The sequence below is a fragment of the Orycteropus afer genome, unplaced genomic scaffold (genome assembly GCF_000298275.1).
Source record: "Orycteropus afer afer isolate SDZICR_OR568_19922 unplaced genomic scaffold, OryAfe1.0 scaffold00013, whole genome shotgun sequence".
Classification (NCBI taxonomy): domain Eukaryota; kingdom Metazoa; phylum Chordata; class Mammalia; order Tubulidentata; family Orycteropodidae; genus Orycteropus; species Orycteropus afer.
In genome coordinates this window covers 19217799-19245593 of record NW_006921600.1, presented here as the reverse complement: position 1 = coordinate 19245593, position 27795 = coordinate 19217799, and the positions used below count along the sequence as shown (strand labels likewise).

The 27795-nt window shown below is 45.1% G+C and overlaps 1 protein-coding gene across 1 annotated transcript in view; it reads right to left on the bottom strand.

Annotated features, from left to right (window-relative positions):
- Nucleotides 1-27795, bottom strand: part of PLXNA2 (plexin A2) — a 249759-nt gene that overhangs the window by 50020 nt on the left and 171944 nt on the right. Inside the window, exons 9-11 of the mRNA XM_007953098.2 lie at nucleotides 19461-19661; nucleotides 17588-17684; nucleotides 14000-14190 (exon numbers count right to left, since the gene is read on the bottom strand). Coding sequence (XP_007951289.2) covers nucleotides 14000-14190; nucleotides 17588-17684; nucleotides 19461-19661 — 489 coding nt within the window. The remainder of the gene's footprint in view (nucleotides 1-13999; nucleotides 14191-17587; nucleotides 17685-19460; nucleotides 19662-27795) is intronic.

The window sequence follows — 27795 nt, the reverse complement described above, 5'->3', positions numbered from 1 at the left end:
ATACTTTAGGGCAGAGGGCTTAGCCTAGCAACCCTAAAATCCTGCCCAAGCAGCAGTCACTGACCACACCCATGAATAAAGTGACTAGTTCAAGTCCCTGATCATGTCTTTCCTTATCTGCTCATTGAAAGCCAGATGATTAGGCAGCAGGCGTGGGATAACGCTGGCATGCACAGGTCACAGTGCAGGAGATGAGGGTAGCAGATTAGCTAGGAAGCTCCTGTCTTCTGTTGGGGCCATCTCAAAGCTTGCTGGAAGCTCAGGTTTGGGAAACCACATTCCCACCTACTCAGCCCCAACCTGCCGCCAGCACAGCCTGACTGAGCCCTGCGGAGTGCTGGAGCACCCCAGCTGAATCTGTATTCCTGCCAGACTCCGTCATGTTTGTTTTCCTCTGTGGGTGCCCTGACCTGGAAAACAGCCGCCTGATGATGCACGCGCCCTGATTCTTGTAGCCACTAATTGAACAGTTCAGAGGGAACTGTGCCATAAAGCCACCCAAGGGCGAGAGCAGATGCAGCCAATTAATTACAGCTGGGGAGATCCAAAGGCAGCCTGAGGGGGCAGAGTGGTAGACCCTGGAGGGCCTGGCACTTGGCAGTCTGGGGAGCGCCCAGGTGGGCTGGGCTGCCCTGGCCACATCTAGGGTCATACTCAGGCAGGGATTTAGGCAGAGCCTTGGAGAGGCAGAGCTGGGAGTTCCTATAGGGTAGAAGGTTAAGGAGCAGAGGAGCTTGGCAGGAAGCCTCATAAAACCCAGCTTCTGTCTTAGAGATCCCCTCTTCCACTGGCCGGCTACAAAGCCAGTTGTCGTCAAGTGGAATTCAACTCATGCCAACCCCATGTGTGTCAGAGGACAACTCTGCTCAGAGGGTTTTTAATGATTGATTTTTCAGAAGGAGATCTTCAGGCCTTCTTTCCAAGGTGCTTCTGGATTAGCTCAAGGCGCTCTCATGGTATAGTAGTTAAGGCATCTGGCTGTTAACCAAAAGGTTGGTGGTTCCACTAGCTGTTCTGCAGAAGAAAGATGAGGCAGTCTGTTTCTGTAAAGATTTAAAGCCTTGGAAACCCAGTGGAGGTCACTAGGAGTTGGAATCAACTTGATGGCAGTGAGTTTGGTTTGGTTTTCTGGGTAAGCTTAACCTCCAACCTTTTGGTTAGCAGCTGAGTGCAGTAACCGTGTGTACTATGTATCCTCTGGTAATAGAGACAGCAAAGAACTCTGGTGGTACAATGGTTAAGAGCTCGGTTGCTAACCAAAAAGGATGGCAGTTCAAACCTACCGGTGTTATCACGGGAGAAAAGACCTGGTGATCTGCTCCTGTAAAGAGTACAGCCTAGAAAATTCTATGGGGCAGTTCTACTCTGTCCTGTAAGATTGCGATGAGTCAAAATCACTCGACAACACAACAAACAGCAATACAGACAGCAGAAGAAATGGCAGAAGCAGCATGTTAGCTCTAGGTTATTAAAAATTCTGGTAACAGTGGCTACTGTTTCTTCATTTATATGCTTATATGAGCCAGGCATTGTACTAAGGACTTTACATATTTTATCCCATTTAGGGATCAGACAAGCTATGAAGGAGGTATTGTTACCATTCCTACTTTAGAGATGAGGGAATGGTGTCCAGAGAGGTATAGTAACTTGCTCAAATTACATGGTGAGTGGCAGAGCCCAGGCAGGTCTGTGTTAACTCCAAAGCCTGAGTTGGCCATCCTCCTTCTCTGGGACGGACTCCTAGATTATCAACCTTGAGAACCCATGCCCCATCCTGCTCTTTAGTGTTCTTGGGTTAGGCCCCCAGCACCTTTCCCTTACCAAGGCTGTATCTTGATGCTTTCTAAGGAGCTGTGAAGTCAGCTTTGCTGGTCACCACCTGTACTCATGGTACTTCCATCTCTCTATCTTTCTTCCCTTCCTCATCTGTGCCCTTGCTCCACTGTGTGTCTGCACTTCCCCTTGGCTTTGCCCCTGTGTCATCTCTTCCTGCACACGTTCCAGTCTCCATAAATGATGCTGGGAGTGGGGACTACTGGCTTTCTTCCCATCTCTGCAGTTGGATTAATGAAGAACTTGCTGCCAGCTTTTTCCCTCTTCCAGCCCCACAGATTCAGAGTTCTGAGTGAGCTCAGAAAAGAGATGAAGGATAATATACTGTTCAAATGTATGTGCTCTAGAGTCAAGCAGCTGAGAGTTAAACCCTGACTCCAAAATTTGCTAGCAAAATGACTTTAAGAAAGTTATCTTGTCCCACAGTGCCTCAGTTTCTGCACCTGTAAAATAGGGTTAATGATTAAAAAAAAAAAAAACAACTCCTGCTTCATGAAAGTTGCACTGAGGTCTAAATGAGACAATACATGTAAGGTACTAAGTTTAGTGCTGGAGTACCTGGTGGTATAAATGGTTAATGTTGCTTGGCTGATAATGAAAATGTTGGAAGTTAGAGTCCACCCAGAAGTGCCTTGGAAGAAAGGGTTGGTGGTCTACTTCCTAAATATCAGCCATTGAAAACCCTGTGAAGCACAGTTCTGCTCTGACACACATGGGCTTGCCCAGATTCAGAGTTGAGAGCAACTGGTATTAACTGGTATAAATGTAATGATAGGTAAAAGGTACAAGGTTCAGTCAATGCTAGCTATTATTTTTCTTGTTATTATTATTAAGAAATCACAAGAGAAGTCAGGCTAGCTGATGTCCAAAGGAAAAGTGACTGTGTTTTTACAAGCCTCTTGTGCCGATGGAGTCTTTAGGTATTGTCCTTGGCGGGCACTCTGGCAGAAGCAGACAGCCTGACCTGTGCAGGGGAAGCAATTGATGTGGAAGCTGTCCAGCATGGCTTGGGCTGCCTCTTGGGCTGGGTCTGGGCAGATCTTGCCATGGGCTCCTGCAGCCTGTCAAGACCCTGCACTAGGTTTGGAAGAGGTTATGGGAGAGACTTACACCCATACCTCTCAGAGCAGGTGAAGAGAGGTCACACTGTGTGCAAAGCTCCTATGATCAAGATTGGGCTACCCTGAGCAGCTCCCTAATCAGGACCAGGAGTGAGGACAAGTTGAGGGTGTGTCAGCTAAACCTACCCAGGCCGCTTACTCCTTCCCTGTTGCTTAGTGTTTTCCTGACTTTAGAGGGCAATGATGCCAACTTCTTGCCTGCAAGTTTCTACCCCAACCTGGCTCCCAAAGACACCTTGGGTTCAAGGAAACAAGCTATCACATTCTTTTCCAACTCATGGGGTGTATGTGTGTGTGTGCACGTGTGAGCATGTTGTGTGGGAACTCTTCACAGTAGGCTAGAGCCCAGCTGACGAGCTCTGCAGGAACCTATGGCATTGGCAGCGCCAGCTCTCCTGCCTGGCATGAATCCTTGCTGCCTCTGTCTTAGCTGATCGTACATTCAAAACCTAATTGTTATCTCAGCAGAGTAACTCCATTATTCATCCTGACACCATCCCCCGTTAGCTGTTTGTTGCAGTGATGTTATATTAATGAGGCCTGCAAATAAATGAACGGGAGATCAGAGTGCCAGCTTGTTTCTCCAGGAAGCTGGTGGACTGACTTATTTATTTGCTGGGAACTTTGCAGCAGAGTTGCTCTGGCCCTGGGCAGGTAGCTTTCAGCCTTCTCTGCAGAGAGTTGGTTGCAGCCTTACAGATAAATACTTGTAAATGTCTCAGCTCCCCAAACAGTTTTTACAAATGCATTTGCATCAGAGAGAATCCAGGAAAAAAAAAAAAAATTGACTTTAAGTTATTTGAGCAAGTAAGGGGCAAAGGGAAGCAGGAGCAGTGGATCATCTCAAACTATCATAGTAACAAAAACCACTTATTTCAGAAAACAATGTACAAGATTTTCTACAATTGATTTGCTTTCCCAGTTACACGCACCTAAGATAATGTTAAAGAGAATTCATATTCCCTAAGCGTGGGCTGTTGAGGTATTGAGGAAGTTACTGAAATTGAAAAATTAATTAATAGAGAAGCTAAAAATCCAGTCAAGTCAACCCTGACTCCTTGCGCGTCAGAATAGAACTATGCTCCATACGATTTTCAGTGGTTGATTTTTTGGAAGATGATCTACAGGCCTTGCTTCCAAGACATCTCTGGGTGAACTTGAACCTCTAGCTTTTCCGTTAGCAGCCAAATGTGTTAACTGTTTGCATCACCCAGGAACATCAGCAGAGAAACTACACAGTGGTAAAAGGAAAGACGATACTAAAACCCATGCCCCCATTCTTTAAATCATCATGGCCTTAGTAGGCAATGTGGCAGGTGACTTCAGAAAAACACTAGAACATTCTACTCAAAGGCTGGTAGGTTCCTGGTAGGTTTCACCTGAGAATCCCAATTCTGGGGATTTGCCCCTCCATTTCCAACCTGCTTTGCCTTTCCTGCTCCCTGATCTCTGTTCTTGCCTGCATACATGAACCACCTTGTGTCCCATCCTCTAGACTCTTCATCAGGCTGAGTTGCTTGACAATTCAGAGGCATTTAGCAGGAAACTTCCAGCTTTCAGCTTAAAACATAGTCATCATCCCATTGTTTGACATAGCCAAAAACAACCAAACTGAGTCTGGTACTTCAAGAAACACCTGTAGTTAAAGTAACACCTACTTCTCACGGAAGAGGTGATTGCACTAAGTGCAAATGCGCACCCAATCCCCTTTTTTTAAACTCGTAAGAATAAGCATGTATCTAACTATTTTAGGAGTCCTTGTGGTGCAGTGGTTAAGTCCTCAGCTGCTAACTGTAAAGGTCAGTGTTTCAAACCCACTAGCCACACCATGGGAGAAAGATGAGGCAGTCTGCTTCTGTAAAAATTTACAGCCTTGGAAGCCCTATGGAATAATTCTACTCTGTCTTACAGGTTCACTATGAGTTGGCATTAACTCCGAAGCAGTGAGTTATTTTTAGGTTGCTATTTTTAGGAAGACAGGTATAGTCTATTCTAAAGCTTAAAACAAAGGATAGCCAAACTTTCCAGTTTATCTGGGGTCTTCCAGTATCTTCTCAGAGAATTCTGATCCTGGAAACAGATGTTTTTCTCAATACACTTGGGGTGAGGGGGGGAGTATATAGCCAAGGAAGGCCCCTCCATTCTTTTTACCAAGGGAGGTGGCAGGGTGTGGTGGGGTGAGTCTGCATTCTGCAGTCAGAAGGACCTGAATTTGAATCTTTGCTCTGCTACTAATTATTTCCTTTCCTAAGCCCTATTTCCCAAAACTTTTAAATAAATATAACAGTAGCCACCTTGCAGAATCGTTGGGAGGAGTGGACAAGCAAAGGGCATAGGATTCATCCATAGCAGTCTTATTAAAGAAAAGCTGTTATTATTAAGATACCTAGAATTAGACTGAGAGGGAGCTCTGGTAGCATAATGCCTAAGGCACTTGACTGCTAACCAGAAGGCTGGCGGTTCAAACCCACCAGCCATTCCTTGGAAGGAAGATGGGGCAATCTACTTCTGTAGTGATACTGCCTCGGAAACCCAAGGAGGGGTCGCTATGAGTCGGGTCCGACTCGACGACACATAACAACAACAACACAATTAGACTGTGACTAATTTATTCATGGTTCCTGGGTGGCACTTGACTACTAATCTAATCACCACTCATCTGTCAGTTTGTCATAATGTGTTTTATTAACTATGCAAAAGCTTTTGACTGTGTGGATAACATTGCAAAGAATGGGAATTTCCAGAACATTTAATTGTGCTCATGAGGAACCTGTACAGAGACCAAGAGGCAGTTGTTCAAACAGAACAAGGGGATACCACATGGTTTAAAATCAGGAAAGATGTGCATCAGAGTTGTATCTTTTCCCCATATTTATTAAATCTGTATGCTAAGCAAATAAGCTAAGAAGCTGGACTGTGTGAAGAGGAATGTGGAATTAGGATTGGAGGAAGACTCATTAACAACCTATGATATGCAGATTACACAACTTTTCTTGCTGAAAGTGAAGAGAACTTGAAGCACTTACTGTTGAAGATCAAAGACTACAGCCTTCAGTATGGATTACAACTCAAGAAAAAGAAAACAGAAATCCTCACAACCAGACCAATAAGCAACATCATGATAAACAGAGAAAAGACTGAAGTTGTCAATGACTTCATTTTACTTGGATCCACAATCAACACCCACAAAAGCAGCAGTCAAGAAAGCAAATGTGTATTGCACTGGGCCAATCAGGAGCTCTGGTAGCATAGTGGCTAAGGCACTTGACTGCTAACCAGAAGGCTGGCGGTTCAAACGCACCAGCCACTCCTCGGAAGGAAGGTTGGGCATTCCTACTTCCGTAGTGATACTGCCTCGGAAACCCAAGGAGGGGTCGCTATGAGTCGGGGCCGACTCAATGGCAAACAACAACAACAACAACAACAACTGGGCCAATCTATTGCAAAAGTGTTAAAAACCAAAGATGTCACTTTGAGGACTAAGGTGTGCCTGATCCAAGCTATGGTATCTTTAATCACCACATATGCATGCAAAAGTGGGACAATGAATAAGGAAGAACAAAGAAGAATTGATGCCTCTGAAGTATGGTGTTAGTGAAGAATATTGAATATACCAGGGGCTACCAGAAGAACAAAAAAATCTCTCTTGGAAGAAGAGCACCCAGCATATTCCTCAGAAACAATGATGATAAAACTCCATCTCATGTACTTTGGACATATTATCAGGAGGGAGCAGACCCTGGAGAAGGACAGCATGCTTGATAAAACACAGGGTCCGTGAATAAGATGCATTGACACAATGGCTGCAACAATGGGCTCAAACACAGCAATGATTGTGAGGATGGTTCAGGACCTGGCAGTGCTTTGTTTTGTTATACACGGGGTCGCTATGAGTTAGAACCAACTCAACAGCACCTAACAACAACTAAGCTAAAGGTTGGCAGTTCAAATCTAGCCAGCGGCACTGTTGGTTTCTTCACCAAAGAAAAGTTTGGCGATCTGTTTCCGTGAAGATTTCAGCCACGAAAACCTTATGGAGCAGTTGTATGGAACAGATCTACTCTGTAACACATGTAGTCACCATGAGTCTGAATCAACATGACTGCAATGGGTTTCGTTATTTATTTATTTATTAGTAGTCTCTTTCTGGTAACACAGTACATAAGGCATCTGACTGCAAACCAGAAGGTTGGTGGTTCAAACCCACCAGCCACTCCATGGAAGGAAGACTGGGCAAACTACTTCCGTGAAGATTTACTGTCTTGGAACAACTCGATGGCAGTAGGTTTGGTTTGTTTTGATGCCTGTGGCCTGTGGTTAGTTTCCTGGTTAGCTGTGGAGGCCTAGCTCTCTGCTGGAGTCCTCTTTCTTTACCTGTGACAATTGCAGAGTATGTAAATTAGAAGTTTCCATCCTAAACCTTTTGGAAGAAGCAGAATGGCCTGCAGGGCAAACAGTTTCTAGCCTCTTCAAAGTGGCCAAGGCTCAAAAACAGCCTGGGGATATGCTGGGAGAGGCTGCTATGTCCCTGCCTCTCCACCCAGCACTCACTTAACCAAGTGACAATTTCCAAGCCTAGCACCATGCGTGGTATATAGTAATCACTTATTAAATATATGCTTAATGTGTGGATCAACTTCTTTGGAATTATGATGTCTTCCCTCTTTGCTCAGAATGCTTACTTGGGGTAGAGACCTCTGCCATATTAGCTCCAAAGTCCTTTTACCCTCCTCATATTTATAAGAGCATATTCAGTTTTCTCTCCTTCCTGCTGGGTTCTGCCTGCTCATTGCTTCTTGGGACGTTTTTGCTTTGTGCCTTCCATTCTAGTGGGTGGCTCTTAGTCAGCATCCTCCTCTTTGAGGCCCCAGCAGGTCCTGAAGCACAGGCTGGGGAGAGCAGAAATGTGGTGGGCTAGGCATCTCATGGGCTTTCCAGTTCTCTGCACTTTTCCTGTTCCTGGGGTTGAACAGGTGACATGTGCACAGACGCCCAGGATGACAGCTGGAATGGGAACAGCCTGGGATGCTTCCCACAGGGGACAACATCATTATCACACCAGGAGCCGCCTGAGAAGGAGCAGACGGTGAGTCCTGAGGGGGTCCTAAGCTAAAGTTTATGCAAACTGGGAAATTCAATAGGCTGTACAACTTGTCCTACCTGAAGCTGCCATAAAAGATGGGTCTCTAGGGTTAGGCTTGGTTGCCATAGAGACAGGGGGCTGGGGGGTTAAGGAATGGGATGAACAGCTGTTCATCCAACTAAGCTTTAGCCTACTCCTTTTGCTAAAGTAGGACTTATTTGAGATCATCTTCTTTATTTTCCTGATCCTAGGTGGGACAGCCCCGATTCTAGCCCCCAACTATTTCCAGGATTGAAAATTCTGCCACCTCTAGCAGCCTTCACAGGTCATCACAGAATCTTCTTTTCACCACCCAAGAAGGATCTGGGTAGCAAATGGCTTTTGTTAGTTTATGGGCTTACACTGATGGGGGTAACACATTTTGAAGATAAGGCCTAGATAAAAAGAGTATGTGTGTAAAAGGGTGAGCAGGATACTGCACAGAATTCTGATGATTTAACCCAGTTTAAGAAAAGGATTTCACTCACGTGAAGTGGCTAGAATAGACACATGTATACAAAGACCAAATGTTACCAGTGATTTTTACCATTTTGTTAGTGCTAATTCATTAGTGAGCCTTTGTTGATGGTGGTGGCAATTTGGCAATGGATATTGGCATTAATGTAAGTGGTCAAGAATTGTACAGGAGAAAATATCAAGTTGGCATATGTGTTATATTAGTTTTTATATACAGTTACACAAAGTATTCAAGTATAACAGTTTAAAAAAAGATGTATGCCAATGCTAAGGAATTAGTTGAGAAAGCTGAACAAAAGCAATGAGTTGATTCTTCTTAAAAGTAACTTTAAACAGTAACAACAAAAAAGTAACTCTCAACAGATTATGCATTTTTGGCAAAAAAAAAAAAAAAAGGCCATAGAAATATGGTATATAGAAATATGATAGGTAGATACAAGTATTGATTTGGGTAAAGGGGAGGGTAATGTACCAAAAGTGAATGATCAACACAGTGGCATTGAGGAAGAGGAAGACAGAGAGAGGTACAGGGAGGTACAATTTTACTACTACTACTACTACTAAAATATTGTCGTGCCTGCCCTTTTCAGTGCATCCTGTCAGGAGGCACACGAGCTTGCCTTTTCCCGGTTGTGATGGTGTTGATCACCTGGTTAAGGTGGTGTCTCCCAGGTTTCTTCATGGTAAAGCTTCTATTTTTATCTGTTATAACTCTTAAGTTTATCTTGTGGAGAAATACTTTTTGAGAGAGGATGTAAATATCTTGCTTCCCATCATACCTTCTCCCACTAATTTGAGCATCCATTGATCATTCTCGCCTCAAACAATTGTTACTTTGAAGGCTACCAAAGGGTGATTTTCTATTTTCATGTTTTGTAGTTGGAATTCTAGTGTAAAGAAGAGCTCTTTTTTAAAATTTATTTATTTATGTTCTATGAGTTATACCAAAAAACTGAAAACCAAACTCATTGCCCGCTAGTCAGATCTGACTCATAGCGACCCCTCCTTGGGTTTCCAAAGTGGTATCTCTATGGAAGTAGATTGCCCAAACTTCCTTCCAAGGAGTGGCTGGTAGGTTTGAACTGCCAGCCTTCTGGTTAGCAGTCAAATGCCTTAGGCAATAATTATCATTATTGTTTTGTTCCTATTACCCAACATTTGGCCATTGGGAATTGGGGCCCTTTTGACATATACCTAATATTTTTTTTAGTGCTTCTTGCAAAAAACACGTAAACTGAATTTAATACGAGGAAACATCAGGCAAACCCAAACTGAGAGACAAAAAAAAATCCCACTGCCATTGAGTTGATATGGACTCATAGCAACCATACAGGACAGAGTAGAACTGCCCAGTAAGGTTTCCAAGGTTACGAAAGTTGACTGCCTCATTCTTCACCTGTGGAGTGGCTGGTGGGTTCCAATTGCTGATCTTTTGGTTAGCAGCCAAATACCTTAGCCACTGCACCACCAGAACTCATAACTGAGGAACATTCTGTAACATAACTCCCTGAAATCTTCAAACGTGTCAAGGTCATGAAAGACAAAGGAAGACAGAGGATTAAAAGACTAAGACAATATAGCAGTGAAATATAATGTGATCTTGGATAGGATCTGGGAGCAGAGCAAGGACATCCGTGGGACAATCAGCAAAACGTGAATAAGGCACGTATATTAGATGGTTGTATTGTATCAATGCTAATTTCCTAATTTTGATAATTGTACTGTGGTTATGTAAGATGTTAATTTTGGAGCATCCGGGTGAAGGGTAATGAACGTTCTTTGTACTATTTTTGTACCTTTTTATAAGTGTGAAATTATTTTAAAAAATTAAAAGTTTTTTTTTTTTTTTTTTAAATGACTTTTACAGGGAAAGGAGGATATGCTGGAGAAGAATGTGCAAAACAAAAGAAAGTGGTTCCAGATAATACTGAACAAGAAGTTCTTGCAAAGTTCCCGATCTGGACACTCCCTACAACGTGTCCTCCTGAGTGGCTTGGGACGTGGCTTGGATTTGTCTCTCCCCGAAGATGTTCTTTCATTTCTCAACTGTCTCTAACTTGAAAAACACCAGCAGAACACACCACTGCTAGGGGCGTCAGGCTCCTGCTGATATGTTCACTGGGAAAATCAATTACAGCCTAATTACCTCAGGGGGTTAATTAGCCTCAGTGTAGCTTGGGTGTCCTCTGTGAACAGAGCAGCCTGTCAGTCCCTGGTCAGTGAGCAGAGCCAAGGCAGAGCTTCCCTAGTGAGAAGCCTGCCTTCTGTCTGGGAAGGAGCCCCAGCCTGTTGAAGCAAAGCATCAGAGATGCAGCAGCTGGGGTTAGTGGAGGTGGGAGGTGCTGATGGCAGCAAAACCACCAAAAAACCAAACTCACTGCCATTGAGTCAGCCCCTCCTTGGGTTTCCCTACAGCAGTAGATTGCTTAGTCTTCTTCCTCAGAGTGGCCAGTGGGTTTGAACCATGGGACTTTTGGTTAGCAGTCAAAAGCCTTAGCACTGCACCACCAGAGCTCCTGCTGATAAGGGCAAGCACTTGCTTAATTTAAGATCCACCATACTACAGATTAGGAGCTCTGGTAGCATGGTGCCTAAGGCACTTGACTGCTAACCAGAAGGCTGATGGTTCAAACCCACCAGCCACTATTTGGAAGGAAGGTTGGGCAATCTACTTCTGTAGTAACACCTCCTCAGAAAAAGAGGGGTCACTATGAGTTGGGTCCAACTTGATGGCAAACAACAGAGTTTTTAAGGAGCTCTGTACCGTAGTGCCTAAGGTACTTGACTGCTAACCAGAAGGCTGGCGGTTCAAACCCATCAGTCACTCCTCAGAAGGGCAATCTACTTCCGTAGTGATACTGCCTCAGAAACCCAAGGAGGGGTCACTATGGGTTGGGTCCAACTCAAGGGCCCATAACAACAACAACAATATTACTGCACAGGGGTGCAGAGGCTGACAACTGCTACAACAAGCATTACAGAACCATGCACAGTGTAGGATTATCCAATAAGCAAAGTAAACACAGCTGACTTGTGCTTACTTACTAATCTGTAGTGAACAATTTCATATTTTTCCACCACATCAAAAATTCTGCTTCTAGGTATGGCTGACATCTATCTCTCTCCCAAGCCCACAGCACTTTCCTACAGAATCAAAGCCTCTTTTCCAATTTACAATCTCTAATAGGGACGAAGTCCCTAGTAAGCAAGGTGAGCACAGGCTTACTTGTGCTTGCTTACTAATTTGTAGTGAACTGTTTCACATGTTTTTCACCACATCTTTGAAATCCATGTGAAATTGTTCACTATATATTACTAAGTAAGCACAAGTAAGCCTGTACTTATCTTGTTTATTGGGTAATCTGCCCCCAACTGCATGTTCTTAAGGCAGCAGGTGCCAGAAATCACTAGAATTAGAGAGAAGACACGGAGCCCTAAGCAGCTTAGGGAAATAGCTGTCTCAGGGCAGGGGCGGGGGCACCAGCAGCAGCCCCTGTGAGCATTCTCTTACGGCAAGATAAAGATAGAGGACAGGGGACAAGTCAGTAGTTGCACTGGCACATCAAAGAGTACAGTGAGATAAGGAAGCCCCATCTCTGAGGGGAATGTCTACACCCTTGTAACACCTTCCTACTCAGATGAGTGTGGAATGTATACATACTCTTCCATAGTGCTGCACTTTCCCAAGGATACAGGAACATATGGATTTGCATCCATCGTGCCTATAGTAAAAAACAACAACAACAACAACAAACAGTTGCCATGGAGTTGATTCCAACTTATGGTTACCCCATGTGTGTCAGAGAACTGTGCTCCAAAGGATTTTTAGGGGATGATTTTTTAGAAGTAGGTAGCCAGGTCTTTCTTCTCAGGTACCTCTGAGTAGACTCGAACCTCCAACCTTTTGGAGTGCACCACCCAGGCACTCCTATAAGGAGCTCTGGTGGCATAGTGCCTAAGGCATTTGACTGCTAACCAGAAGGTTGGTGGTTCAAACCCACCAGCCACTCCATGGAAAGAAGACTGGGCAATCTACTTTTGCAAAGATTTATTGCCTTGGAAACCTAAAAAGGGTCATAAGTTGGAATCAACTTGATGGCAGTGGGTTTGGTTTTTTCCTTTTTAGCATTTGTTGTTGTATGCCATTGAGTCGGCCTCGACTCAGGTTTGGATATGAAGGAAAGATATTTTATGTTATTTGGGCAAATTGTGGAGAATTTAAAAATGGTCTTATAATGAAATAAATCTGAGCTCCATTACTGGCTCTGCCACTTATTAGCTGTGTGACCTTGGGCACGTTACTCAGTTTCTCTGAACCTCATTTTCTTCACCTGTAAAATGGAGATGAATATACTTAGTTCCCAGGGTTGCTGTGAAGGTGAAATGAGGTGGTGCTCAGCATAGCACAGTGAGTGCATACAAGCTTCTCTTCAAATAACCCATCTACCAGGTACATGTGGACGATGCTCATTTGATCTTGAGGGTTTTTTTTTTTTTATTTGTTTTGATATGATTTCAGGAATGCTTTAGAAGTACTGTGTATCACAGATGAGAACCAAGGTTGCTTTTGTTGGCCAGTAGGGAAAATGAGGCAGGGAAAGGGATAGTGCATCCACTTAGAGAGGAGGCAGAAAGGAGCAGCTCCTCTACTTTCTCAAACATGCCAACCACAGTGGTACCTAGCCCGGCCTTTATTCCTAGTCACTGTAAGGAATGTGTGATTCATCTCAAAGCACAAATGACAGCTGGTGAATAGGGAGCCATAAAGAGTGATGAGCGTACAGTGCAACCAAAGTTAAATACAACTATTCCTCTCTCAAGTCATTCAAAGCCAAGCAGCTGCAGTTTCATCGACATCATCTATTCATCTTCCTTTGCAATTTGCTATTTAGGAAACATCATTTTTTCCCCAAGGATAATTAATTACCTATTTCTTTCCATTAAAATGAACAAACAAATGGGAGCTTAGAGTAAACCCTGAGAAATGGCATGGTGGCTAATGCAGTGCCTGTCTTGACTTTCCTCTTCTGTTTTCAGCTTTGCCACTCTGAGCTAATTGCAGCTCCCCAAATCACATTTCTGCTGAGAAAAGCTAAATCTGCTTTCTGAAATGTTCACCCACCATGGAGCAAATTTCTCATCCCCACCTGGCTTATCCAGCCTGGCTGGGAGACCGGGCTGGCTCCATGTCCCTGTGTGGTGTGCATGTGCACAGATACACACACACACACACACGCACACGCACATGCAGGCATAGGCACGCAGATGCACTTCTGTGTCCTTGTCGCTTACATCTGAGCACAAGCTACTGAGCCACATACAAGAGCCCTTCTCTACCCTCACATTACATGCATCTTCCACAAAGGCGCATGGTGCTCTCCTCTCTCCTTGTTCTAAGGTCAGCTTCTGGCTATCTCCTCTTGCTCTGGGAACTTGGATGACTCACCTCAGTGATCTGGGGATTGGAGCACTTGACGTTGTGGCTGGACCAGTCGAGCCAGGGGCTGGAGGGGCTGGTACAGTGCTGGTGGAGGGTGCATCTGCGCTCACCGCTGCACCAGCCGCATTCAAACTTCCGGTCGGCCTTCAGGCAGAGGCCACAGCTCTCCCGCTGGGCTGCACACTTGTAAAGGTGGACTGCAAAGAGAAGGGACAGTCACAGATGGCATCAGGGAGGGCTTCTCATGATTCACCCTCTTCTTGTAGGCATGATGGAAACCGTCTCCAATCATGGGTAATATCACTGATCACCATTAACATTACAAGAATAATTGATAGGGAATTAATAACAAATTGAGCCTCTTGGTGGTCGTTTAAAGGCACTACAGAAAAGAATATTATATAGAAGTTCTGGCTCAAGATGGAATCAGATCAGGGCTTTAATTGTGGCTTACTGCTTCCTAGCAAATTATTTAACCTCCTTGAGCCTCGTTTACCTAATCTAGAAAATGGGGCTGGTAATTGTTTGTTGTGAGGTTTGAATGTGACATTCTACATTAACTGGTTAGGCACAATGCCTGTTATACATTCAATGTTCTGTACACAGTGATTATCTTTTCTTTGCACTCACACTACACTCTTATGTTGCTGCTTTACTCTCACATCTGGCCCTTCTTGCAAGAAACAGGGCTAATTTCCCCATTGCAGGTAAAGATGCAGCTCCAAGAGAAATTTAACAACTTTCAGAGTTGACTATGGGATCCTGAGACTCCAACTCTCTATGCTGTGAGATAGGGGATCAGAGAAGATAGAGGAAGCTTGTCTGACATGCTGGAAATGGCAGGGGTCTAGAAGAGGAGTGCCTGGTTCGCACAGACAATTAAGCACTTAGCTACTAAGGGAAAGAATGGAGGTTCCAGTCCATCCATAGGCACCTCAGAAGAAAGGCCTGGCAATCTACTTCTGAAAAACCACAGCTGTTGAAAACCCTATGGAGCACAGTTCTATTCTGACACACCAGGAGTAGGTAGCCATGAATTGGCATGGACTCAATACAAATTGGTTTTTAGTTTTGGGAGAGGAGTCAGCTTGGGCTTAAAGAGAGGTCAGGCAGCTGGCAGTATGGGAAGCAGGGCTGACAAGGAAAGAAGGTTGCCACTGTCGTGTTCATGGTCCCTATAGATAGAGAGGATGCCCCAGAAAGGACAAACTGGCTCCTTACAGATCACATTTGGAGTGTGCAAACCCATGGACTTTGCTTCTGTCTTTTACTGACTGAAAGCCCTCACCAGGCCAATAATGTGACTATGTCTGCTAGCCTGGGGCTTACTTCCTTGCTTATTGGTGTTTTAAACTCTGAGTCCCAAGTAGTGTGACACCAGAAACAAAATACTCAGAAAGTCATTATTCTGGTCAAGCATACATAAGCTTTCAGGACTGGATGTTGGGCCTCTGCTGGAGGCCAGGTACATGCTGCAGGGATAGGTGAATTTTTATCCATCCATAGGATTTTATCCTTTTCTTCTGCTCTGCCAAACATCTCTCAGCTGTAGCTCCAAAGACTATATTTAAATATCCTCAAGCCTATGGCTTCTTAAGGTAGAGGACAAGAATCTGGCAATCTTAAATTAATAAGGACACACCAACCACTTATCAACATGTGCCAAATAATGCATATCCATTACTTTATCCGTTCTTCATGATGTCCCAGTGAGGTGGGCATCCATCTTTCCATTTCACAGATAAGGAAACTAGGATGTAGGGAGATGATCTCTCCAAGTTTACACAGCTGTAAGTGTAAAAGCAAGGATTTGAACCCTGGTCTGTTGGATTCTAGAACCTGAGCATTTAATCTCCATGCCTTATCTATCCAGCATAGTGCATAGCCCTTGGTAGTACAGGCACACCCTGTTTTATTGTGCTTCGCTTTATTGTGCTTTGCAAATATTGCATGTTTCACAAATTTTGTGGCAAGGCTGCGTCCAAGCAAGTCTATTGGTGCCATTTTACCAACAGCATGTGTTCACATTGTGTCTCTGTGTCACATTTTGGTAATTCTCACAATATTTCAAACTTTTTCATAATGTTATTGCACACTTAATAGACTATAGTACAGTATAAACACGCCTTTTATATGCACTGAGAAAACAAAATATGTGTATGACTTGATTTATCACAATATTAGCTTTATTATGGTGGTCTGGAACGGAACCAATACCTCTGAGGTATGCCTGTACTCAGGTTCTGGGTATTATACAAACGTGAAGACAACGCTGCCTAAGCACTCAGAGAGCTTCTTAAAAGCCGTCAAGAGCTATCCATGAGGTTTCTGATGTGACAGATTGGATGTGGCTGTTTTTCTCTAAGCTCCAGGTACAATGGCAACCTCTGGGAACTAAGCCCAGAGCCTCAGTAGGAGAAATGTCTCATCTCTCTTAGCAGAGAAGAAATTTGGCCTGGGTATGAGGAGATATAAAAAGAAAAAAATCTCCCTGGCTCGTTTCTTTTATCCAGCCTCAGTAGCTTCAACTTTAGAGGCAGTATCTGGGACATGGAGCTGCAGCCCCATAGATAGGGGCTTGCAGACTTTCTTGCAAACTTTATCCCTGTGTCTATGCCCATGGAGTTATCCTCAGGCTGAAGGAGAGGCTTGTGACAACCCTACTTTCTTGAAAATGGTAACCTATATGGTTCTCACTTGGATAGGGGTGGGTGGGATGGAGTTAGGGATTAAGTCTGGGGCCTCAGCAGCAGCACGTGATGTGATGGGCTCTGAAATGAGGCTGGCTTGGCTCAAATCCTGGTTCTTCTCTTACTCTCTGACTCTTGGCACATTTCTTAACCTCTTTGAGTCTCGGTCTCCTCATCTATGACATGAGAATAGTAATAAGACATGTCTCTCAGAGTTGTTGTGTTAAGTAAAATACTTTCAGATAGATCACTTACAGAGTGCCTAGACCATCAAATCTGAATTATTGGTTATGCTTGAGAGTATGGGTGGGATCATGGTGTTGGTAGCATTGAGGTTAGTGCCCACCAGGCACAGAGGAGGAGCTCAACCTGGTTTTCTAGGATGATGAGTGAAGGTTGCCCTCATGGAATGCCCTCTTCTCTTTCAGCCCAGCTCCCCTTCCTGAACTTCTTTGCTCCAGATGTGAGCTTGAGTTGGCTGGCTGATCCCTCCCATTCACCTCAGGACCAGGAGAGCAGCCTCATTAACCTTTTTTGTGCAGTGACTGGGGCCAAGAACAGGGGAACAAGAGCCTGACTAGAAACAATATCTCCACTTCCAGGACTTCCCTGCCTGCTGTTCTCCTAGGTCAGTTTCCACGGATATATCAAAGCCTCCAGGAGCCAAAGAATAACGTGGATGAGCCGGCAGCCACCAGGCGGATGCTCTGGTTGTAATAAAACAGGCCTCCCAACAGGACTCCTTTGATGGCTCCAAATGTTGCTTTAGGATCCTCTGAAGAGTTCCGCTGACAGAGGGAGTATATTATTCACAGCACAGAGGCTGCCAGCTCTGATCGCTCCAGCCCCAGTCTTTTCCAGGGTCAAGAAAAGATCAAAACACTACCCAGAAGTAGCCACTTACCTTTTAGGTCCTGAGGGTTGTCGATGATGAAATTGCCATTCCACACCACGGCAAAGTCCACGGCCAGGTTGCTGATGTCCATCCCGTCGTACTGGTACTGTGGGGAGAGAGGCAGAGACACATGGCCCGTGAAGCTCTATCATGGGGGTCAGCGATGCTTCTGACATTTTGGGGACCAGCACGACAGCAGAAAAGAAACTAAGGACTCTGGTTCCCTCCTGGATCAAGAAAGGAGCAAGGAAGAATACCATGTGCTGCTCAAATTACCCCTATGGTGCTTGTCCTCTGATGCCCAGTCACTAATGTCACCAGGATCCAGCCCAAACCCTTGAGCCTGACATGCAGGACCTTCTATAATCTAATGCAAACTCACTTCCCCAACCTTCTCATCTAGTACTCTCTCAATCTACCTGTCTGTCCAAACATATCTGCTAAGGTCCTCTCTGTGTCTTTGTTCAGTCCATGTCTCCTAAGGAATGCCTCCTCCCTAAACCTCTATCCTTTTATCTCATCCTTATTTTTCCCCTTCAGCTCAGATCCACCTTCCCAAGGTATCTTCTCTAACCTTCCAGCACCCCTCCCCAAGCCTCTCTATCCTCTGGCGTCCCCACCTTCTGTCTGTAAGGTGGAACTTCCCATGGGCTGCTTTCATCTTTTCATGCGCAAGCTTAGTCTTTCTAGAAACTTCTTGCTGCTCTGTGGACAGAGCCATAAACAGAACCTTGCAACAAACAGTTGTTTGTTTGCTGGCCCTGTGGTGGGCCTCTCTCTACACATGAGCCTAACTTTGGTCAGCAGTCCACTCAGGAAAAGGCTCACAGCTTTCTGGGCACAGATCTGATCAGTCCTACCCTGAAAGGCCTCATGCTGCAGCCGAGAATCAATTTCCTCTGTCATGTTGGCCCCATAGAGGACTTTTAAGCCCTTCACAGGCTTCAGAAATGGCTCCTCTCAGTGGTCCATCCTCCTGCACCTCTATGAAGGAGACCCCAGGGAAGCCCTTCCATGGGGACTAGCCCAGCCCTGGCCACTTAGTTCTTGAGGGCATGTCACTGTCAGCACTCCTGCCCTTGGCCCTTCCTGCTGCCTTTCCTCTCTTTGTTGTGTTCTTGTCCTTTCTCATCCCGCCTTCCCCTTGCACTTGGCGGCCTTCCACCGATTACAAATTCTATCAAATGCCTGTGACCCGGGAATCTGACAGCTCCCTGATAAGAGGCCCAGATTCTCTTTATCTCTCCCAGGCGAATTAGCTTCCTTCAACACCTTTGTCACGTCACCCCCTCCCCCACCTCCTCACAAGCTGACCCCCCACAGTCAGAGATAGGGACTTGGCAGATAAAAAGATCTTTTCTGGGCTAGTATTATAATTAAACACCTCATGGCTTTCTGTCTGGCATTCAGGATTGGTTTAACCCTTGCTGCTCTTGAAATCCACTACTTCCTCCTTCTATGCCTTCCACTTTCACCTAATCCCATCCTGCTTCCACTTGTCTTTTCTCCCATGAACCTCCTGGGTAGCATCCTCCAGTTTAGTCACATCCTAACTGGTGACAGGATATGGGCATGACTCTCTGGCTGAAGTTTCACCAAAGGCAAAGAGGTGCTCTTGAAACTTCAAGGAAGGACATAAAGCTCTTAATTTCTGTCACAAGGAGCCTCAAGGCATTTGTTCCCCTCTGACAACAATGACCCTCTCTGCTCTGGCGGAGGGATCTGTGGTGCCTGCACATTCTTCTGTCCCTGGGATGTGGGGGTCAGTCTGTGGACCCAGAAAATTCTACAAGCTTGGGTAGGCCAGGCTGAGGCATAGGCATTCCCATGGGTGTGAGAGAAAGCCCTGCTCCTAGCAGGGTCCAAGCCTGTGTCCTCTTACCGAACTGTTCTGGCACTGGACGCTGGAGCTGTTGAAACGCAGGGCAGGGACTCGATGGATGGCTCCTTGTATGCTGAGGACGCACTCATAGCCTCGCTGGCCGGACTGAGGCTGGGGCAGGTTTCGGGCCTTAAGTGTGATTGGCTTTACCTCCCCAACTGGTATCAGGATCTCCTCTGTGGCCACTAGCTGGGGACAGTCCTGGGGGAGCAAACAGAGATGCTCCATCTGTTCTCGGCTTGTACCTTCCTACTCACCTGAGCCAGCGTGAGGGCCAGACCTGGATGCCAGGCCAGACCCTCTTGTGTCCAGATGGGCTGCCCATGAGAACATTACCTCATTTAAGGACTGCGTGGAGTCAGCCAGGAAAATGAAATCTATCTCTTAGCTCCTAGGGCTTGGATATTGTCATCACCATCCCACAAGTCATTCTCTATCTGGTGTGCATGCTGCAATTTAGGAATTAATTTTAAAACACCAATGTGGCACACTGTGGATTTTTATCTCCTGAGACACAGGATAAAAGAGCTTCCATGCATCGCTGTCCCCCACCCTGGAGCCCCCACCTCTCGGTTTCATCTCATTACCCAGCTCCAGTTACTCTGGCCCTTGCATTGTCCAATGCCAGAGGTGTCCTGTTATCGGCAGCGTCAGCTTCCTAGCTCCGACTGCGCAGGGCTTTCCAGGAGGTGGATCAAGCCCTCCCAGCAATGCTCTAAACACTTGCTCTGGCTTTTTATCTCATTTCATTACCAGGCCCTGCATGAATGACATGTTGCTTTGGAAAACAAAACCCCCGAAAAAGAAAGTCTTGGTAGGGAGGGGCTATCAGAAGGACCAAGAGAGAGAGTAAGTGAGAAAGGGAGATTGATTTTACTCAGCTCTATTCCTAGAAGCTGCTTCTCTACTGGAAGCCAAATTACCACCTCCCACAGCTCCAGTCTCTGCCATTGGCTGTTGCCCTTTTTCTCCCTCTCCCATGGGGAAGATTGAACCTGGTTGCCTCTGACAGCAAGGACATGGAAACCACCTCCACATGGAATAATTTCCTATCGCTAGGGAAATTCTTAGAGGAGGTTTCCCTTTCTCCTCTCCTCTCTGAGCCAGGGCAGTGGTTCTCAGAGGAAGTCTTGAGGAATTTATAGGGTAGATGTTGTCCCAATGCATGCCCTATCCCACTGCCATCAAGTTGATTCTGACTAATAGCAACCCCCATTGGGTTTCCAAGGCAGGAAATCTTTATGGAAGTAGATTGCCCATCTTCCTTCCATGAAGTTGCTAGTGGGTTTGATCTGCCAACCTTCTGGTTAGCAGTCAAATGCCCTAGGCACAGTACCAACAGAGCTCCTTCCCAAAGCACAGAAGGTGCTAATGGCATTTAGGGCCTGGGTGCCAGGACTGATAACTTTCTGCAAAGAATGGGACAGTTGTGACTCCTGTTAAGAAAGCTTGTATAACATAGGCAGCATTGAGCAAGGGAGCAATCTGTAGGCTTCTTAGTCACAGGATGGCCTTAAGCACTCACTTCTCTTCTCTTGGTCTCAGTTGCAAGCCCTCCTTCATGACATAACCCCTGCCGGCCCCTTACCCTTACTATTCTTGCCTTCACTGTCCAGCCATACTGAATTTATGCTTAGTTCTGGGGTACTATCTCCCTTGCTTGAGTCACTAGGTGTTTCAAACGGTTAATGTGCTCAGCTGTTAATTGAAAGGTTAGCAACTGGAGTTCACCCAGAGGCTCCTTGGAAGAAAGACCTGGAGCTTGACTTCTGAAAACTCAGCCCTTGGAAACCCTATGCAGCACAGTACTCTGTGGCCCACATGGTGTCCCCATGAGTCTGAGTTGACTCTCTGGCAAGTGGGCACTGGGATCTCCCTTACTTACCCACTTCTGGTCCTTTGCACATGCTGTTTTCCTCTGCCAGAAACACTCTTCCCTACCTCAGACCTTCTCTATTTCTCCTGGCCCCTCCCCTATCTTGAACCTTTTTTAGATGATTACCTCTGAATTGGCCTTCAAAACTCAGTTCAGTGTCCCTTTCTTGACCCTTTTTTTCCCTGTCCTCGCCTCCAGGTGTGTTACGCATCTTCTCCCAGGATCACATTTAGCCCATAGAACTGCAGTTTCTTGTCGACTTGCTTTTTTCCTCACTGGCCTGTGAGCTCCTTGAGGATTAACTTGTATTTTATTCTTCCCCATACCCTCAGTCTTCAGCCTAGTGCCATACATATAGTAGGCTTGGTTCGTGGAAAGGAAAATGGAAAGTAAGAAAAAGCAACAGACTAAAGATCTCTATGTTTCCTTCTAACTCCATCATTCTCAACTTTTTAAAAGATGAATGTTCAACCCAGCCTTCTGGACATCACCAGATTAAGAAGACATTTGATTCCCCAAAGCTGGGGTTGGAAAAAGTCATTGTATCTGGAGTTGCATGATTACTAAACTGGCATGTCTTATCCATTACGGATCCTAAAGATTTATGAGAAATTGATTCCAGAGGAAGTTTCCTACAGAACCCTATCTAGGAGGGCCTAGGTGGAACTGTGGGGCCACTGAGGCCATCCCTGTGACTGTTGGCCAGCTGCATGTGCAGACACTGAGACAGGCAAGTTTTCCACTAGAAACAGTGCCATGAGGAACCCCAGAACAGATGGGCTCCTGTTTAGGAGCCAGTCACTCAAGCTACGGACTCATAAACTTGCTCTTACTGCACTTTTGCTTTCCTTCCCTGTGGGCATTCCTGACAGAGGTTTTCGTATATTTATAGTCAAGCAAAAAAAAAACAAAACAAAACAAATAAAAAATGAACACCACTTTTAGGAAATCCAGCCATTCTCTGAAAAAGGAGATACCACTTCCTATAAGTGACTTGAAAAATCCTCATTGAGTCTAATAGATTAGAGTTTTAATTGAGACTAGAAATAAGGCTGAAGCGTAATGGGATATGTATGTGTGTGTGTGCGTGTGTGTGAGAAAGAGAGCAGATTTTCAGACTCTGAGTCAGTTAATAGATTGTAAATGATGACCAGTTGTTTTTCAGCTTTAATGAGTTCAGGGAACAAATTCAAATTTCAGTAGCAGAGTCTTAAAGAGATGGTTTTGGGAGGTAATGTGTGGAATCCTTTTAACTTTGACCATCCCTATGGATATCTAGAGATCACCATCCTCATTTTTTTTTTTTTTTTTTTGGTCCAGTTCAGCCCAGAATTCTTGGAGGATCATGAGGAGATTTTATGGGTACCCTTATGAGTTTTTTTTTTTAAGAGATTCTAGAACTTCAGAAAAAAATTTTCCACAGACTATTGTTTCAGACATTTTGGAACTAAGTTTAAAGATAATAAGTAAAGTCTTCCCAAATGCCTAAATAGATTCCCAGCTTGCCCCAGTAGAAAAGGATGTCTTATGCCTTTTTTGTTTATTTGGCTGTTTCTCTCAGGCCAGGCAGAGTAGGATTTTCCTTTCTAATCTCTAGGGCAAAAGAAAGAAACAGTTGATGCCCTGGAAACACCCTCTACTCATGAAACAGGGGGAAATATAGGCCGTTTGATTTAGAGAAGATTCTGGTGAATGTACAATAGGGGGCAGAGTCTTGGGTGAAAATGGCAGTGGGAGCTGACTAAAGAGAGGTTCAGGAGAGCTGACAGGCCAAAATACTGCCTAGTTGTTGGAATTTGAGTACCTCTGAGGCTTGCAGAAAGTGATTGGTTGCATCAGGATACAATGAGGCCACTTTCAACCTGTCTGCTTCCTTCAATATGCATGTGCACACGTGCACACACACACCACACACATACACACGGGCACACACATGCACACACAGGGATACACAGGCACAAGAACACACAATTTCAGTTTCTGTACTAGGAACAAGAAAGCAAAACATTGTAATACGTTCTTCCTTGCAGAATGTTGAGACTGCTTTCTTAAAATACTCATTGCTACTCCTGAGCCTCATAGTCTTCTGAGGAGGAACAATTTCTTTAGGTCATCTTCGTCTTCCCTCTGCCTAAGGCCCACTGGCAGCCAGGATCACCTGGTTAGCAGCAATCTTAGTTAAATCAAGATGAGTAGCTGTCCTATTTGGGAATGTCCCAGGGGTGAGGTAGCTGGGGCGAAGCAGACATGGCTACAGGGGGGCAGGGACCCTGGCGGAGGAGCCCGAGAAGCTCTGGGGTGCAGTGCCCACTCTGTTCAGCTGTGTTTGGCCGGGATTCTGCGCTGGGGACCCTTCGCCCTCTGAAACGACTTCTCCCATGTGGAAATGGTATTATCTTCACCCACTGGACTTCAAAGAGAGAGAGCAGCCAACATCCTGGGAAGCTAATCGGATTTATTTGGTTCTATCTTTCCCCTGGGACAGGGCGTAAAGAAGATATTTATGTATCTACATCTCACTAGCTGGCTTAGTTATGGAGGGAGATGAGCTTTTAAAGCTGAAAGCCATACACACTTCGCACATACCTGCTCACTAACACCATGTCACAGCCTGATCCGGCCCAGGGACACAGGGATTCCTGCCCCCTCGCCACTCCCCACCCTGCCAAACAAAAGATCTGCTATGCTCTGGGCAGTAGAAATGTCTGACTCACTATCTTAAAAGAGTTCAGGAGATGGTCGATTAAAATTCAGGTTCCCCATCTATAAAATGATGTCAGTAATACCTAACAGCCTCAGATTGAATGAAAGAGGAATATGAAAGTATGTTGTAAGTGGCAATAAGCTGGATTAACTATTGTTGCTAATATTATTACTGCATGTTTCGCACGTATGTATGTGTACGTGAATGCAGAATCTCAGGACTCTACTTCAATCAAGCCCAACTTGGCAAACTGACTCTGAATCCTGACTTCTGCATTTATTTATCATAGGAAAATTGCTTAACTTTTCTATGCCTCAATTTATTGATCTGCAATAGAGTGCACTTCATAGGGTAGTTGCTAAGATTAAATAATATATTTAAAATACTGCATGTGTACTACTACTATTACTACTAATAAATCCATTGCCATCCACTTGATTCCAACCCACAGTGATGCCATGTGTTACAGAGTTGAACTGTTCCATAGGGTTTTCTGGGCTGTAATTCTTACAGAAGCAGATTGTCAGACCTTTCTTCTATAGCTCCACTAGGTGGGTTTGAACCATCAACCTTAGATTATTCATTAAGCACAAGCCATTTGTGCTACTCAGGGACCTTTGCATATATAATAAGCACTCAATAAATAGTAGCTACTAATAGTTTTATTTTTCTATTGCATTCACTCCAGCACAGCAGTTCCTCACTGTGGAGCCCAAGTATGGAACTGGTCCATCAGCCCTCTGGAAAGATGTGGGCAGATTTACATTATGTGCTTTCAATCTGGAAATGGAACTACTGACAGTTTCTCCATCTGTTTACATGAATTTGTGCAGGCCATCCACACCTACCTGTTCCCTAAACCTCCATCACCAACAGCAGAGGGGCAGAATGAAGTCAGGTTTGCAAGTGTGGCTGTGGCCCTGGAGACAAACATGCTAATTTGTCCTGATTTTCTGTAGAAAGCATACTGTACTCAGCTTTTCTGGATGCCTGAGTTCTCTGTAGCCTTGGGCAAAAAACTAAATTTTTAGCATCTTGGTTACCACATATGTCCAATACGAATTATCTGAGACTGCAGGGCTGCTGTGAGAATCAATTGAGATGCCATATGTCAGTGGTTCTCAATTTTTAGCTTAATCTGGGATGCAGTCCATGCATCTGAATTTCGAACAAGTTCCCAGTTGATGCTGCTTTGAGAACCCTTGTCACATGTGAAATAATTACAGATGCGTAGTACATTAACCAAGGAGCTCTGGTAGCGTAGTGCCTAAGGCATTTGACCGCTAACCAGAAGGCTGGTGGTTCAAATCTACCAGCCATTCCTCAGAAGGAAGATTGGGCAATCTACTTCCATAGAGATACCGCCTCAGAAACCCAAGGAGGGGTTTCTATGCATTGGCATGTAATATTAACCAATGGAGCCATCAGTTACATAGGGTGGTAAAAATTTTGGCTTGCTTACTTTGGACAAGTCATAAGAGAGACCAATCCTTAGAAAAGGACATTATGTTTGGTAAAGTAAAGGGTCAGGAAAACAAGGGAAACCCTCAATAAGATGGACTGACACAATAGTTACAGCAATGGATTATAGCATATCAAAGATCATGAATATGGAACAGGACCTGGTAATGACTCATTCCGTTATCTATAACATCATCACCAGGAGCCGAAGCTGACTCAATGGCAACTAACAACAACTATCAGCTACATATTGTTTCCTGGAAGTAGACAGACACAGAATTTTAATTCAAGGAAGGCCTCACTGAAAGTATGTTGTTGTTGTTGTTATATGCCGTCGAGTCGGACCTGACTCATAGCGACCCCTCCTTGGGTTTCCAAGGCAGTATCACTACGGAAGTAGATTGCACCATCTTCCTTCCGAGGAGTGGCTGGTATATAGAGATATTCTAAGAGTCCCAGAGGGGAAACAAAGAGATTCCCAGTTACCTGAAGAGCCTGAAGAATCAGATAGAACACCTAGCCTAACAGTGTAAGGGAAACTTCATTCAAGGTGAGCACTTGCACCTTTGCAGTTCACCAAATTTTCAGGAATGGTGCTCCCCAAAAGCAGCGTTTTGGACAGAAAAGAGCGATTTGCTGGGAAGGGATATGTGTAACAGGCTGTGATTGAGAGCTAAAGTAGTATTTTTGGAAGCTAAGGTAATGGCCCTAGCGAACTTACTGGGAACTTGTAGCCCATTTCCTTTCCTGAGCAAAGGCAGGAGCTGGATAGAGTTTGGGCTTTCCTCAACCTCTCCAGACAGCCACCTCTGGGGCCATGCCAGGTGCCAGGACACACTGGCAGCACGTGAGCCACAGTCCACCCAGTCCCACTCAGGTCAGTTGGGGACATAAGGACAGAAAAGGAGATCGTGCTCCTCTCCAACCCCAAGGAACAGATTCCGAGGACCTAAAATGAAACTAGGAGATGGGATGCTTATAGGTTTGCCCCCAGGGTTCCTCTGACATTCATTTAATCCTGAGTGGTAGCCAGGGAACAGTCTCTCAAGGTCCCAGCTCCCTGGAGTAGTTGGATCTTTCAGCCATGGTGCTGAGGGGGAACTGTGTTTCTGCGACTTCTAAAAGGAGCTCTGGTAGCATAATGGCTAAAGCACTTGACTGCTAACCAGAAGGCTGGTGGTTCAAACCCACCAGCCACTCTGCGGAAGAAAGGTTGGGCAATCCTACTTCTGTAGTGATACTGCCTCGGAAACCCAAGGAGGGGTCACTATGAGTTGGGGCCGACTCTACGGCCCATAACAACAACAACAACAAATGGTGTGAGGGAGACCAGGCATGCTTCCCGTTAGCCTTCTGGAGCTCAGCCCTCCGGTCTCTACTCAGGGCATCAAGTGTGTTTATTTGACTTGCTTTGTGTCATACTCATTCCCTCCCCTCCCTCTCAGCTGCAAGTCATTTTCTTGTTTGGCATCCTGGTTTCTCTTTGCCTGAGGGGAGTCCCCTAGGAGAAGGGAAGCAGCTGCTTCTTCTTGTCTAGATCTGCATTTCATCCCTCTTTTGTGTTCTGGTGACACAGTGGTTAAAGAATTCAGTTGCTAACCAAAAGGTTGGTGGTTCAAACCTCCCAGCTGCTCTGTGGGAGAAAGATGTGCCGGTCTGCTTCTGTAAAGATTCCAGCTTGGGAAACCCTAAGGCAGTTCTTACTCTGTCCTAGAGGGTCACTATGAATTGGACTCAACTCAGTGGCAATGCATGTGGTTTCTGTTTTGTTTGTGCTCTGGGGTCTTCCTGGATCTATTTTTATTGAGGAATTTAGGAGTTTAGAAGGTCCCTGGGTGGCACAAGTGCTTAAGCACTCAAAGATTAAATGAAAGGTTGTAGATTTAAAGCCGCCCAGAGGTGCCTTGGAAGAAAGGCCTGGAGATTTCCTTCTGAAAAGATCACAGTCTTAAACCCTTTATGGAGTGCAGGCCTATTCTGTAACACATGGAGTCCCGACGAAGCCCAACTGACTCCACGGCAAGTGATTGGTTGGTTAGGAGTTTAGAAGTGGCCAGTGTGAAAGCTGGTTTTAGAGACTGTCATGATCATTTACTGCCCAGTCCTTGTCTTTGACCATGAAGTGCCTGTGGCTTCTGCTCTTTCTAGCTGGTGGGTCTCTGTTAGTCATTCTTCTACTGGCTCCAAGGAGCTCTGGTAGCACTGTGGTTAAAGCATTGCTGACCAGAATATCAGTATTTCGAACTCATGAATCGCAGGAGAAAGATAAGGCAGTCTGCTTCTGTAAGGATTTA